At 32.0% G+C, this 16281-nt stretch overlaps 1 protein-coding gene across 1 annotated transcript; it reads left to right on the forward strand.

Annotated features, from left to right (window-relative positions):
* The first annotated feature begins 61 nt into the window (after nucleotides 1-61).
* LOC143564662 (uncharacterized) lies at nucleotides 62-652 on the forward strand. The gene has a single exon (XM_077051870.1). The coding sequence runs from the start codon at nucleotides 62-64 to the stop codon at nucleotides 650-652; it is 591 nt and encodes a 196-aa protein (XP_076907985.1).
* The last annotated feature ends 15629 nt before the right edge of the window (nucleotides 653-16281 follow it).

The raw sequence follows: 16281 nt of genomic DNA on the forward strand, positions 1-16281 counted from the left end.
AAGAGCCTTACTTGCACCAACAAATGAGGTCGTTGATGAGGTTAACGATCGATTGTTGTCCATGTTACCAGGAGAAGATAAAGAATACCTTAGCTCTGATAGTATCTGTCCAGATGAAAATGTTCGTGACATGCTACCAGAAAATATGTACTCTCCTGATGTTTTAAATGGATTAAAAGTTTCTGGAATGCCAAATCATAAGTTAGTACTAAAAGTTGGAGTACCAATCATGCTACTTAGAAATGTTGACCCAAAAAATGGTCTTTGTAATGGAACAAGACTACAGGTAAAGAGACTTTATGATCGTGTTATTGAAGTTGTTGTCATATCTGGAACCAATATTGGTGATCGCACTTATATTTCAAGAATAAATCTTATACCAACAGATAAAAAAATTCTGATTAAATTTCAGCGAAGGCAGTTTCCCGTTGCTGTTTATTTTGCAATGACAGTCAACAAAAGCCAAGATCAATCTCTTTCTAGGGTTGGTTTATTTCTGAGACAACCAGTTTTCACCCATTGTCAGTTATATGTTGCGTTGTCTAGAGTTAAATCAAGAGAAGGACTCAAAGTACTAATTTTTGATGAAGACGGTCAAGTTTCAAATAAGACTATGAATGTTGTATATAAAGAGATTTTTAGAGATCTATGATAGCTTTATCATGTAATTCTTTTTGTCTTCTTTAATTGTAATTTATTAGATGTTATAAGTGTATCTTTATATTCATTGACTTTTTTACAATATAATTAATCCAGCCCGTGTATCACACGGGTACATAACCTAGTTATGTTATATGTAAAACTTGATAGTTTGTTTATTTTCTTAAGAGTAAAGTGTCAAAATCGTTTCTAAGGTTTGGTCAATAATGCGACTTTAGTCTTTTTTTTAATTTGCATATGGACCATCGATGTTTTTTATTTCTTGGTAATTACGTCCAAATTGTTAATTCCGTCTATTTTTCATGTTAACTTTATGTCCTATTTATTTTATCATTTTGGGCATTTACATATAATTTCCTAATATCATTTATTACATAATTATCCAACCCCTTAAACTCAATTACATATTTCCCCTTTCTAAACCATATATATTACATATTTACCTATTTCATTATATTACTTTCATTAAATTACGATTTTATCCCTAATGAAATTAAAACTTCATATTAATGGTTTCATTTTCTTTTATTTATTTTTTCTTCAAATTCCAAATGCATAATTGTATATACAAGTGATAACACAATTACATTAAAAAGCATCATTGAAAAGCATAAGAAGTAATACAACCGGAGATTTTACTTTTTTTTCATTAAAAAAATCAAATATACAGACTCATAACCATGGGCGGATCTAGTGTGGGTTCACCGGATTCACGGGAACCCATTGAGTTTCGGATTTTTAGTAGAAAGTTCATATAAAAAGACTGAAGTTAACCCACATATAAAATATAGAATAGTGAACTCTTACACAAATTGAACAAATGCTCTAATGGTTAAGTCTCTACTTTATAGTTGGAGATACCTGGGTTCAATTTTTTTTTGCGGCATGTTTTTAATATTTTTTATTCAAAACATATTTAGGGCCTCCATGTTAGCTTTCATGTGGTGTGTAATTGTGCTAATGCATTGTTTTTTTTAAAAAAAATATTTAGGACTAAATTCTTGGTTTAATAATTTATTTACCGATGCATATACTTCATATATATATATATATATACGGGGAAAAAGATGAAGATGTGGCCTAATTAAACAAATAGGATTTTTCTAAGTGTAAAGGTTTATGCAATTGTAGCATTTGTATTTATGTTTATGAAACTTTATCTATTCATGACTTGTAAAATTAAGATTAAATTTAAGCGTAGTTTTAATTGTAGGAAAAACCCCGGTCATTAGCCCACTCGTATAGTTACACCAATGGCAAAGGCATGCGGATTATCCGTTGTTTTCTAATGGAGATGCTTTTTTTATTACTGTATTGTATTTTTATTATGTGATTAACTTTACCCGACCTAAACCTTTGAATCAACCCGAAAATTTTTATGCCCAATCCTATGAATTCAGAGTACCTAAAAACAGTGAACCCACTGGAAAAAAAACCTGGATCCGCCACTGCATAACCATCTATGTATATAATATATACATATACACAATCACACACCAAACCCAACTTGCAGAAAGCTCTTTCTCCCGTCTCTTTACAACCTATACCTTATGGTGGTTCAAAGGGACGACAACGGCAAGGTGGTTTTCCACTACTGGTGGAAGAGGGCGGCGGTTGGGGGTCGTAACAAGCGGAGGCGTTGGCGTGTATGGAAAATGGGTTGCAACGGCCCCTTTGTGGTTCCTGGTGGCTGCTTTACAAAAGGGTGGCGATGATGGCTTACAACAATGGTTGAAATGAAATTGATCTATGTTGATGGTGGCAGATTTGATAATATTTAAATTATAAAAAGGGTAAAATGGTAATTTCATATGATAAGAGGAAATATGTAATTAATGTTTAAAAGTTGAGAAAATCTTATTTTATGGTATTAAAGCAATACAAGGTTTTCATATGACATTCAACTATCATGTCCACATAGGCTTCCAACTCATCAATTTTCCATTTATATAATTTCCACATGTTAATTTGAACATTAATTTTAAACATTAACTCCTAAGTTGAAGAAAGTTTCAAAATAAATTGTTGGAGTAATAAAGACAATTAATTACTTTCATTGTTATTTTTTTAAATTTTGAGACTTTGTGATTTTATATTTTTTGATTTTGGGAAATTATTTATGAATATTTGGACTGGATGTATGGGGATGTTTGGATTGAAATGGTGGTTTAAGTCACGAAGTTTGGATTATATTGTTGTTTTATTAAACGTGTGTTTTAATAAAAGTTATAATTATATCTTATTGCTATATTGATATTTTTAACATTTTTTATGTTGTGTACTTAAATGTTTTATAATTTCAATAATTATCGTTTTTATAACACACAATTTATGTTACAGCATCTAGATGTTTACGCTTCATAGTTTACAACATATGACTTTAGTACATGATGAACTTTTAATTAATTTGTTTTTTTTTTGTTTCATGGTATAAGTTAGAAATATGTGGCATAAGTTAGAATTATATTTTATATTGTTATTTTTCTTTATTTGTCTTTGTATTTTGGATTTTTTTAATTTAAACAACAATGTAATACATAATAATAATAATGCTAGAATATCTTATGTTTACAATTCATTAAAATGTATATAACACACACGTGATCGCGCGCACACACACACACATATATGAAGTTTTATATATTTTCTGTCCGTGTGTAACACGGGATCTAACCTAGTATGTGATAAAAACTCTTTATAAGGGGATATATATATATATAAAAATCACTATTATTTTTAAGGGAAAACACCATAGAATAGTAACCAAGTTTCAAGTTTGTTCCAATTAAGTCACTCATAGTTTGTTTTGTCCCAATCAAGTCACTTAAATTTCAATTTGTATTGTAAAACGAGAGGGACAACTACTATATCATTGTAAGTGATACATTTATTGATAAAAAGTAGAAAAATGTTGGTTTTAATGACGTTTAAGTTATTTATATGCATAAAATATGAAGGTAAAAAACATAGTATTAGAACATTTATTGAAAGTTGAGTGACCTAATTGGGCTAAAATTGAAAGTTGAATGACCTAATTGAGACATGTTGAAAGTTGAATGACTTAATTGAGATAAAATTGAAAGTTTAATGACCTAATTGAGACAAAATAAAATATGAGTGAGTTAATTAGAACAAAATTAAAACTTGATAACTATTTTATGAAGTTATCCCTTTTTTTAACCCCTTTGTTTAGCCTAGCACCCAACTTCAAGCTTCTTCCCCAGCGTTTACTTCACCACCAATACCATGTTCACTACCAAATCAACAATCTGAAAAAGACCCAAATCAGTAAATTGGTTATGATGAATGCATGCGCTTTGAAGTTTTTAATTTTTAACTAAAAAGCCCTTTTGTGTTGATGTTTTATTGTACATCACTGCGGCAAATTCCGGCGACCGGTAACCTCCACCCTCATGTGTCAACGTTGCCGTAGATTTTGAAAACAGATGTCGGAAAACCAAGGGTTGTAAAATCGCCGTAGATTCGCTGAATTTACCATCCACCACTGTTAAACTTCTAACAGTTTATTGCAGGTGTCGAGGAAGGAATATTGTTTTATTTAAAGTTCTTTTAATTTTCTTTAAATAAATAAATGAAAAATGCATAAATGCCCCTGAGTTAACGAGAAAAATAAATGGAGTTAATGACTTAGATGCAATTGGCAAAAAGTTCAAAACCACGATGTTTCATATGCAAAAAAAGACAAGGATTTTGACTAAAGTCGCATTATCGACCAATTGACAATTTACTCTTTTAGTTATTACTTTTGCTTAAGAAGAGTAAATACAAATCAGTGTAAGTTACTAAAAGAAACTAACGTCTTTTATAATAGAAATTTAGGTGTTGTTTGTTTTTCAGAGGTAAAATGTCAGAAGACTGCGAAACCACATCTGCCAACATCTGTAGCAGAAGAGGTGGACCAAAACTCTCCAGTCTGCAACAAGAAGACTGTTTGTTTTTTAATAACTGCAGACTACCAAAACTATTCTAAATCTAATCTAATCTCAGAAGACATATAACAAGTTAATGTTTGATATATTAGCTAGCATTCATAGTTCAAGTAACTTCAAAGCAATTATCTTTTCCACAAACTAACGCCTAACATAGCAACAATTATCAAGTAAAATCATGAAAATGTTTATAGCATAAAAATAACAATCAAAACACGTATTCATTACCACGAGACAAACAAACACACACTCTGGTTCAATAAGCCCTAACAATCACCAAAATCAATCAAAACATGTATTAACCACTACGAGATAGCATAATCTGGTTCAATAAACCCTAAAATCACCAAACTCAATAATAACAGAACCCACACACCAAACATCAATAGTAACAAAAGGTATGAAATTAAACCTGATATGGGGGAATAGAGGACTCAGGACGGCGGGGTTGCAGCGGTGGGGCGGCACTGGAGCAGTAGAGCGGCAGCGACAGGTTGCGGCGGTGGGGCGGCGGCGCTGGAGCAGTGGAGAGATGGGGTTGCAGCGGTGGGAGAGTTGGGCGGCAGTGGAGCGACGGGTTGATGGTGGGTGAGTTGGGTGGCAGTGGAGAGGATGAGGGGATTAGGGTTTGGGAGTGTCTGATGGAATATGAAAGATGGAAAGAAATTGGTTAGAAGAGGTGAGAAGTAACAATACCAACACTTCTGGGAGAAGAGGGCGCGCAGACGTTTTTTAATGAAACGCCTTCGGAAAAACAAACACACTGCAGAGCCCAATGTCTGCGCGCCCTCTTCTCAGTGCAGACAAAAGAGGTGGAGAAGTGCTTTTGAGGAAAAACAAACAGCACCTTAGACTGCACGGATCAACCCATATAAGTTGACTCTTTTAAGACACGTATTTTACACTAGATTCATGCCACATAATAATCCATCTTGTCGACATTTGCCGATGAAAGTATATATATATATATATATTACATTCAAAAGTCAAAAAAAGGACTCGTTCTTGCCTTCTTGTTATGGACTTTGAAAAAATGAAAGAAAACAAAAGATTACATTTTTTAAAATATTTTTCAACTAACACTTTTGTCACTACCCCCTACCCACCCAACTTCGATAAATGTCGGTCTCATTTGTGTTTTGACTCACCCCCAGGTTGACTATATTTTACCTGTTGACCTACGAGTATAAACGAGTCAAGTCGAGCCGAGGCCGTGATCGACTAGATCTGAGTTTGGTTTGTTTAACTTATACAAAGCTCGAACTCGATCTCTGCTCATTTTAAGATCTATTTCCAAATATCGAGCTCGGCTTGTGAGCAGATTCTCAAGCTCGAGCTCGCCTCGGGCTCGATTCGTTTACTATTTATCAATTATTTTTTATATAATTATAATTTTTTTATAGTTTTTTCTATTATAATTTTTTGTATAAAAATATATAATATATATTATTTAGTAATTTTATTTATTTTTTCATAACATTATATATATATATATATATATATATATATATATATATTAAAAATTATATAAATGCCAGGCTCATTTAGGCTCGCGAGCCGCCTCGAGCTCAATAAGTGAAGCTGGGGCTCGGGCTCAGTGAAGCTAGGCTCGATCGAGCTTTTTAACGAGCCGATCTCAAGCAGCTCGCAAGCAGCTCGGCTCGTTTGCACGCCTACCTGTTGTTACTGTCGAAAAATCTCATTAAATTATGTTTAAATTTGAGACCTTAAGATCTTAAGTCTTAACTATCATCTCTATTGTTATATATTATGTTATATATTGGAGAAGGTCAACTGTAACTTTGTAAATAAATAAAATATTTGTAATATATATGCATACTTGTATAGTTAATAAGTATGCATGTGATCCATTAAGGCTACAAGTTTACAAATCTAAAGATATATTTGTTAGTTATGCTAGTCATGTTAAATTGAAATTACTTTAATTTACAATAAACTTTGATATGAACCGATCAGTAAAAAAGACAGACAGTTGTCACTATTTTTTCATAGGTTTTTAAAACCATAGGCTTTAGTTTTATATGGTTTATTCAAAATGACCAATTCGGATTGTTAGCTAGCTAGATTGTCTTTTGATGTAATGACATGAGGGTAATGGTTAAGGCTTGGAATCTTTATGGTCGAAGGTTTGAAACACCACTTAAGAGGGGGGGGGGGGGGTTCCACAGTGATGAGTTTCCTCACTAATGGTGTTGTCGGGTGAGTCAGATTTGTAACGTCGAAAATAGTATGGACAATTAACATCCTTTTTAATGAAAAGGCTCAGTCCGGTATCAGGAGTAGGCGTTAAAAGGGAAAAAGGATAGTAGTAAATCTGATATCACCTATCAATTCTTTAAAATTTAAATATATGGGTAATACTTCATCAACAAATTCTAAATATAGTATGTAAGTTTTACTTGATGATTTATCAATTAGTTAAGATAATTAATAGGAGAATATGACCTTTTCTACCTGTAATATTCTCCTCCTTAAAAGTCAAAATCAAGTATTAACTCTTTTTTTAAATATCATAAGTTGACTTTATTTGTTAAAAGAAAAAAAAAAATCATACTTGCATGACATGACATATATATTCAACACGTTGTTCTTGGTCTAATTCAAACCTGTGACGTGCTTCGTTTCAATATTAGGGTTAACGATCTATCCTGTTTAATCTCTTTTAATTATTTAATATTCATTAAAATTATAAATGAGTGTAATTATACATTTAAGTAAGCTACTTGGGTACTTTTCATTTTCTTTTCCTTTGTTGAAGTGAGTTTTGTTATGAATATAATTAGTATTGTATTGGGTTTTGATTTATATTTAAACTGTTAAATTGACATAAATATAAATATTTATTTTCGTACAAAAAAAATTCAAATATTAAACTAAGACGGTGTACATGCAGATACAGTACCCACATCGCTTTCTAGAGGAATGTTAAGCCTTAGCAAGCAGACACGTTGATCAGGAAATAGTTGTGGCTTATTTGATAATACATGTTTGTCTTAAAAGAAAATAAGCATGTTATAGTAATATAATAATACAATGATTTGTCTTAAAAGACGTAGCATTATCACAATTCAATTTCAGTAACATATTTATCTCCTTTCCGTATTTTAAAGGTAAATTAGTGTGGAAATTTGTGATAATGTTTTGTTAGACAACTTCAACGCAAGGACAAAGCAAATTCATAGACGATGCATGTTTGATGAGAGAGCGAGAGGGCAGGCGCATGTGAGCGTGGACACCATCTATAAAGGTTTGTGAGAGTGGCGAAGGAAGAGAAAGGCGGAATTTGTTGGTAATTTTCATCTGAACAAGAAGGGAAGGGCTTCAGGGTGGAGACGTTCATGAACCAAAATTTAGAAATGCTTTTATAAACCTCATTAATTACACATCCAAGTCGCATACCCAAAACATATTTAACATGTGACGTTATTAACGTTTATGCTCCCCTAGCTTTGGTAATATATATGTTTGTTATTAATTTACTCTGTTAGCAGTGATAATTTATATAATTTAAGTTTATATATACTTGTTCATGCATTTTGTTACACATATTATGTACCATATTACAAATGTGGCACAAACCAAGCATTTTGATAATTAACTAGATACATATGCATACATACCCTCATTAAACAAAGTATTGTTTTTTATTGTTATATAAACTATTTAGTAAAAGATGATGTGAACTTAAAAACAAAAAAAATGTATTTTAAGTCACAAAAACACACCAACCTTGCTTTTGATTACAAAACTCCCGACTTTTCAAATATCTGAATTTAGAGGTTATACGTTTTATAGGGAATATAAAATATTGTTACATACGTACAAGGAAAATGAAGAGGGAAAATCTAAACCAATTTGTGGCATTGTTGACCTTCAATAATATTAAAGTATTCAAAATACATATTATGCCGGCAAATAAAGAACATCTTTACGTGTCATATAATAATAGGTTTTTCTTATTCAGTTTGTACCTACAGTATAATTTTTGTTACTCTAGTTCTTTTTAGAAAAAATAAACTATTTTGAATACTTTTAATTAATTTTTTATAGTAACTAAGGTGTGTTTACTTTTAATTAATGCTTTTTGTGTTCTATGAATTGACTGGCGCAATACCTGTCTTTTTTAAAATGTGTTTTTTCGATAGCTATTACCTCTTATGTAGTTATTATGTAATTAAGAGAGTAGGTGTCAACTCTTACTATGAAGATATGGATGTTGTAATCTAAATACATAAAACTAATATGCATTCCAAATTCACTTGTCTCTATTATTACTTTTTGCTTGTACCAAAACAACATATTTCTTCTATTATATTAAGTATACTTATACTTGTATTAAACTTTCAATTAAGTATAGTTTTTATATTTGATATAACACTCGAGTATAATATTATTTAAAATTTAAAATTTAAAATTATATGTGATATATAATTCGGTTTTTAATCCGGTCATACCAATTCAACAAGTAAAATTGGTGAATCAATTAGACAACGTCTTCCGTAGATCCGTAGATCCGATCATAGGTTAAAAGACTTTGATATTGGTTGTTTGTAAATATCCATTTAAGTGATAAAGATGTACGAGTGACTTACAATCAAATAATTGTGGGTTAGAGTCTCGCTAGAGACATAAGATAAAAAATGTGAAAAAAATACTTTAGCCTTTAAAAAGGGCAAATTGAAAATAAATAATCACACATTTTGTGTATTGACCGATAATAATTTTACATTTAAAAATCACTACCAACGGTCCAACCTTTCAACTATTTTTGTCTTAATGGTTCTCTGTTAAAAAGGCCATTACGTTTTTTTCCGAGTTTCAAAACGATGTTTTAAGACTTTTGATCAGAAGAAGGATACGAGTCAACTAATGTAAAACTTATCTCGGAACAATGACAAATGTTACATCAGTTGACTCGTATCATTCTTCCGATCAAAAGCCCTAAAACATCAGTTTGAACCTCGTAAAAAACGTAACGGCGTTAAATGTTTTTTAACGGAGGACTATTGAGACAAAAATAGTAAAAAAGTTGAACCGTTGGTAGTGAATTTTAAATATAAAAATATTATCGGCCAATACACAAAATACGGGATTATCTGTTTTCAATTAAAAAAAAAAGAAAAAGAAAAAAAAGAGTAGAGTCAAACGTTCAAACTTTTGCAAGATCATATGACTCTCTCTCAAAATCTTGTCTCACTCTCTCTCTCTAGATTTCTTTCTGAAGCAGTTGACATTAATGACATAGTCAATTACGTGCAACTCACTCTTCCTATGTTTCTATTTCAATTTCTATCCTTTTACACACACAAAATTTCACACCTATTTCCTCAATTACCCTCATGCAACACCTATATAAATATGCATACACACATAATTACGTACACACCCTAATCCAATCATTCTTTGAATCAAAACCCTTATCAAGAAACCCTAAACCAAACCTCCCATGGCATCCCATAAGTTCATTTTGGTTCTTGTCCTAGCCATCCTTCTTGTCGGTCCGAGCACCGCGACCAGCCGTGGATACACAACGCTGCAGCCAAAGCAACTCCCGAATAAACATGGCGCAGGTTCAAAGAGCCCCGGTTTGCCTCTCAGGGAGATGAAACCCAAAGGGAAACCTGTCCCACCTTCTGGCCCTTCAAAGAGACACAATTGATCTAGTGTTTATTGAAGAAAACCGGTACAAAACTTTGATTCAGATTTTGTTGATGAAGGGTGCTAGGGTTTATAGAGATCATATAATCAAGAAATGATCTCTTTGGGTTAAGAATTATTAGGATATTATATACTATATACATAATACATTGATTATAAATACTGTATAGAAAAGAAGATTATTTTGTTGGATTAGGAAAAAAATGGTTTTTTGGATTATATTTTGATTATGTTAATGGAGCAAGTTAACATATGTTCATTTATTGATTTATTTGGGTGTATTTCTGCATTTATATATATAGATTCTTGGTTGTTTTGCAATATTTTGCTTCCTGAATGTTTGTAATATATGTTAATAAAACAAGGATGATTAATGTAGACTTGTTGCGTATTGGATTATTGAATAGTTGATTATATATGTATGGTTTTTTTGTGTTCATAACTTTGTTTGCAAGATAAAGAAAGTTTGAAAAGTAATAGTTGCAACGTCGATGCAAAGACTGATTCCTTCATACCATTATGGTTATGAATCTTATGATTTAATTTTTTATTTTTAGGTATGCTATCATTTATAAACAACGTATGTACTACTATTATTATTATTATTTTAAGTTTAGGGTTGACTAAGTTTTTTAGACTTCACCTTACACACCTATTATTACTATTTACATGTTTCTTTGTAAAACTTGATATCACATAACTTACTTTGACACAAGTGAAAACCTTAGTAAGGGTATGGGATTTCGACACTATACAAAACGCGACACAAACCTTAAAGGACATGCCCATCTATCTATAAATGAAAATAAATTAAGGCTTTTGGCCACAAACTTTTATGGCCACATTTCAAAATAAAACTTATATATATGTTCAATGTCTATTAGGTGTGCTTTGGTTTTGCTAATGCATCTAGTCCAGTGTTAGAATGTCGTGTTTGTGCTTGTAAAGGCTCAGCAAAACCTGTTGCTGGCACAATTAAAGCCTAAAGGCATCTCATGCTTTATACGCAATTGGGCTAGATCTAACTCTAATAAGGAAGAAAGCCCATTCCAACTACATTAGTTTGGTTGTAATTAGAGGTGTACAAAACCGGTTTTAAACCCAAACCAAACGTGTTTATAAACCGAACCGGTTTGATCAACGACTGGTCAAAACCGGTTTGGTTTATAAACCGGTTTAGAAGCAAGAAAGGCCGGCATGGTCCAGGTCGATTCGGTCCCGTTTAGAACCGGTTTTTCTCAAACTGGTTCGGTTTTAAAGCCGGTTTGTTAAATCTTAAGGGGAACCGGCGGTTTGGGTGAAACCGGTTTTATTGTCAAACCGATTCAGTTCGATTTGCATAAAATCGGTCCCAAACCGACATGGGATGCTACATATTAATACCCTTGAGGCCTTGAGGTCACACACAGCCTTGAGATCTATACATCGATATATTGTTCTTTAACGGTTTCCTTTTCCAACAAAAGATATCTATTGCTTTAAAAATATGAGATGTAAAGACTTTTTCTAGACACTCGACACAAACACACACTTATTTTACATCATCTAGAGTCCATCTAGACATCCATGTAAAGGCTTTATGTCATTGGATCAAATCTCTTGACTAGTTCTGCTAACAATCACAAAAGTGATTTAAAAGAAATTATGCACGTAGCTAGAAATATATTATATATAATGCAGACTAGGTTAAATACCCATGTTATACATGGGCTTAACAACTTAAATTCTGTAAGTGATAACTTTTGATAAATAAAGTTGAGTAATACGTTAATAAGTATGAAGTAAAATTACAACTACCATTCAAAATCTTAAAAATAAATCATAAATTTCTAAATACTTCTTTCGATACAACAGTAGACGATACACTAAAAGTATGGTAACAACTAAAGTAAAATAGAATTATGAGAGCATAAACAGTACAATCAGAACAATACGAACCAGTTATTAATAGAAGAAAGCTTTTAGTCGGTCGAAATGTGCAATAAAAGAGAATCAATAAGGTTTTGATTGCCAATATATCGATAGAAAGAAAGAGATTACGGTTATAGGGGGAAAAGAAGGCGGGCTAGGTTTAGTTAAAGATCCACGTATTTTTAACAATGAACCCGCTAAGTAAGTTTTAGGAGCTAAGATTTTTCATATACATGTAAATGTTTTCTTACATATAAAAACGATATAATTTATATAAGACAGACTAAATAATGAAAATGTTCAGTTTATAAAAATGTTTTATAAGCAAACCTAACGTTTTTAAAATATGTTTTGTAAAAGCAATTAGAGAAATCATTAAACAAAAAATATATAAAAAAGAACTTTAAAAATGTATAATTGATGTATAATTAATAGGAGAGGGAGGCGGAAAAAAATAGTAAGAAATGCATAAGAAAATGACATGTGGCATGAGAAAACTTTTATTTATTATATAGCATATGTATGTATTAATTACAAGGAAAACCATATCTATGAAAACTAGTACTTTGCCCGTCCGGTGGACTGGAACATCAACACGAGAATATAACGACTACATTAACTTAGTAAAATTAATATGATAACTAAGACACTAACTATTTAAAAAACTAACAGAAAAAAAAAAGTGGTTTATCAGTCACCTATTCGATCTGAGATATATCATTAGAACCCAACCTAAAAAAGTAAATGTTAGAACCATTTCCCTCAAATGAGGTGCTTACAGTCAGATCCATGGGTTTGACTTCAACTGACCAGCCCTTTAAAGCCACATATAGCTTTAACATGATAGCAAGCCCAACGTTAACATAAATGAACCCCTTCAAGCCCAAGAATCCAAGATGTAACCCGTTAAACAAATTGTCATTCAACTGGTTCGCCACTTGAAGACCTGCGACATGGTAATTTGGAGTATAAAGTTATGCAATTAAGTTACTCAACCATTAAGAGAAATGCTCTATGCATTACACTGGGAGAAACAGGTGATTAGAAACAGGTGCTAACATTGAAATAGAAAGTAATTACAGAATATTGCCCTTTCCCGATTGGCATAAGCCAGTGTAATGTTGATATGCAAATCCATAACTATAGGGGTGTAAACAACTAAATGAGTTAAGCTAAACCCAAGCTCCTCTGAAAGGACAAAAATTGATGATGGGTCATTTGCACGAAAACCAAAAAAAAAAATCGAACTATAACTGAAATAAACAACGTAACCAAACCCAATAAAAAGCCGACGGTTTGATATTTATGATTTATTAAAAAACCGATTTATCGGTTTGGTTTTGCTAACAAACAACCAAAAAAACTGAACTAGATTGACTGAAACCGAACTGAACAAACCAATTTAAACAAATCATTAATTAAAAAAGTAGACCTAAATTCATTATTTTGGGCCACTTTTTTTTGTCCAAAATTTTCTAGCATGAATGGTAAAACCAAAACCAAACCGAACCCGTTGTGAAAACTAAAAACCGAATTTTCAATTTTGGTACTGTTTAAGCCCTAAACCGACTCGTGAACATTGCTAATCAGCATGGATCGGCCTGTAAAAGTTAACTTAGAAAAGCCGCACCTTGTCACATGAATATTCTAGCATTACATTTGCTCCTAACCATAAGCACATGAAATTTGCATTCTCGATGTGGGCCCGGGCATAGATGCCTTCAGTTACTTCAAAATCCATAAAAACATAGAGGAACAATGTATGTATCACCAAAAGGAATGCTTGTATAGAAAAAGGCGCCCACATAATCATAAAAAACAGAAGAACAATGTATGTATCGCCAAAAGGAGCTTAATTTTATTAGTATATTACAAGGTCCATACATTTCTTACTTACAATAATATGTTTTGACATGAAGAGACAAATGCATCATGAACTGCCATGTGGCTTAGTCTGTCATACAGTTGAGTGATACATGAGTAAGATGAGTACATACACAAACACAAATTTTATCATGCTTTTGCCTGTACATGTATTCAGTGTATTCATGTCAGTTTATAAACTTTAAACTATCAGAAAATAAATGTCTTGCATCTTCTCGTTTGTTCTCTTCAAATTCATAAAAGTTATGTTTATAATATGCTTTGTTTTTAATATTGCTAATTGTGAATCTCTATTTCCCTCTTTGGTATAAAAAGACCAAAATGCACCTCGCCTCGCCTCTCCTAATTTTCGTATGCCGGTGAATTTGTAGGCATTTAACATTCACGAGTTATGAGTCAAGTTGATATTGATCCCAATACCCTTGTAATTTATAAAGCTAATTATTAAATACGAGTCCGATATCTAGAGAGACTTATCTTTAGTTAGGTGTTTTCGTTTAGCACATTCAAAATGCATACAAATGAAACCAAAATTCGAGGTGGATCCTACTTACAAGCGAGCTGTGGCACTATACATGAAAGCTAAATTACTTGTGGAATCATAAAAAAAGATGAATTAGAGTACAATAACTAACCTCATCCTTATCCTTTAGCTTGCAAAGTGAAAACATCTAACCACTTCTTGATATCCAAAATCTTTGGCTGGTAGACACAAAGCAAACATGTAAATGTTTAGTTCAAGTGAGAGAATAAGTAAGTTTTGTGATATGTATCATTAAATATAGAGACTACCTGAAGATCTCTTTATTGAGCAAGAAGTTTCATCTCAACCACTTTTTATTGCTGAAGTCTGCACATACAAATAAGTCATAAAACAATCAATTAAAAGTACATATATTTAAATGAAAAAGAACAAAGATAGGAAATGAATTAACAAAAAAATATATAGTCAGCACAAGCATCCTGTTGCATCACTGATAATGTTCATAATATACAACATGCGAATTCAATCAACAGTATAGTAATCACTGAAATTGAAATAAATATATTTTATATGAAGTTGTCACCTATTACATAGTATCTAACTTCTTTTTCTTTAACCTCCATGGTCTCCTTTAAACTTCTGTTCTTTAACCTCCATGGTCTCTAACAAAATGTACTAACTTCCCACAACACCAAACGAATATCAAAAACATTATCTCTAAGTCTGCAAAACAACTTATATTCCAAAAACAAATACTTAATTTACCATTAAACGTGATAAGTCTCATTGAAGCAAACACTCGCAAAATCACTAATTTCTTATAATAGTTCCGTAACACAAAAATCCTGAATTAAACCAATAATGTGGCTATGGTTCCAATTATCAACTAAGAATCGAATAAATTATGAATATAAAACTGAATATGAAACAGAAATTGAACATACCATGGCTACCAATTTAAAATACTGATTAACAACTGCAGAAGGATTGTTTGATTGAATTGAAGGTTTGTGGCCTGATTCAGTACAGTTGAATGTGACCGATAGAAAAAAAAAACCCAGGAATGACAAATAGCGGATGTTGAATTACTTCTCTGGTGTATACAAACCGAGCCGATATACCCTAGCAAATCGATATATTAGAAGGAGAAGAATCGATTGATTCATAAAAAGTGATTGCACCTTAAATTCTTTCAATTCAATTTGTTCGTTGAATTCCACAATAGAGAGTATATGAAGAAATTGAACCTGTAAGTTGCAAAATAGGAATTGGGAGATAACTACAGTAGGTAACCGCCTAGAACACTACAATTTTGGAAGAAAGAAGATGAACACGTGAGTAAATGAGTAAAGGAAGTAATTGCCTAAGCTTATCGGAATCTTGGGACGGTCAGATTTCAACTTCACTGTAGGCTTATCGAAAGGCTGAGAATCAATCTTAGATTCTTATCTAAGGGTCATTTTCAAATCCCACTATATATATAATTGTTAGTATTTGAGCAAATGTTATAATAGTATTTGTATATAATATATACATACGCAAGAATACGTATAATACGTAATATTTAATTGCAAAATGATATCTGATTTAGTATATCACGTGGGAACAAGGTCGAATTTTGTTGCTGAAAACAAGGAAGATTTAGGATGTGTGTTTCAAAATGTTGGAAAACATTCTCACGTGGTCACATGGAGTTTTGCTTGTATTTGATTT

Source organism: Bidens hawaiensis, unplaced genomic scaffold (genome assembly GCF_021521415.1).
Source record: "Bidens hawaiensis isolate Kalapana, Puna unplaced genomic scaffold, B.hawaiensis_p1.1 tig00022145_1, whole genome shotgun sequence".
In the NCBI taxonomy this organism is placed as follows: Eukaryota; Viridiplantae; Streptophyta; class Magnoliopsida; order Asterales; family Asteraceae; genus Bidens; species Bidens hawaiensis.

Excerpts from the sequence above, each read along its gene's own strand:
- LOC143564662 (XM_077051870.1), top strand. The coding sequence starts at position 62 with ATGTTACCAGGAGAAGATAAAGAATACCTTAGCTCTGATAGTATCTGT.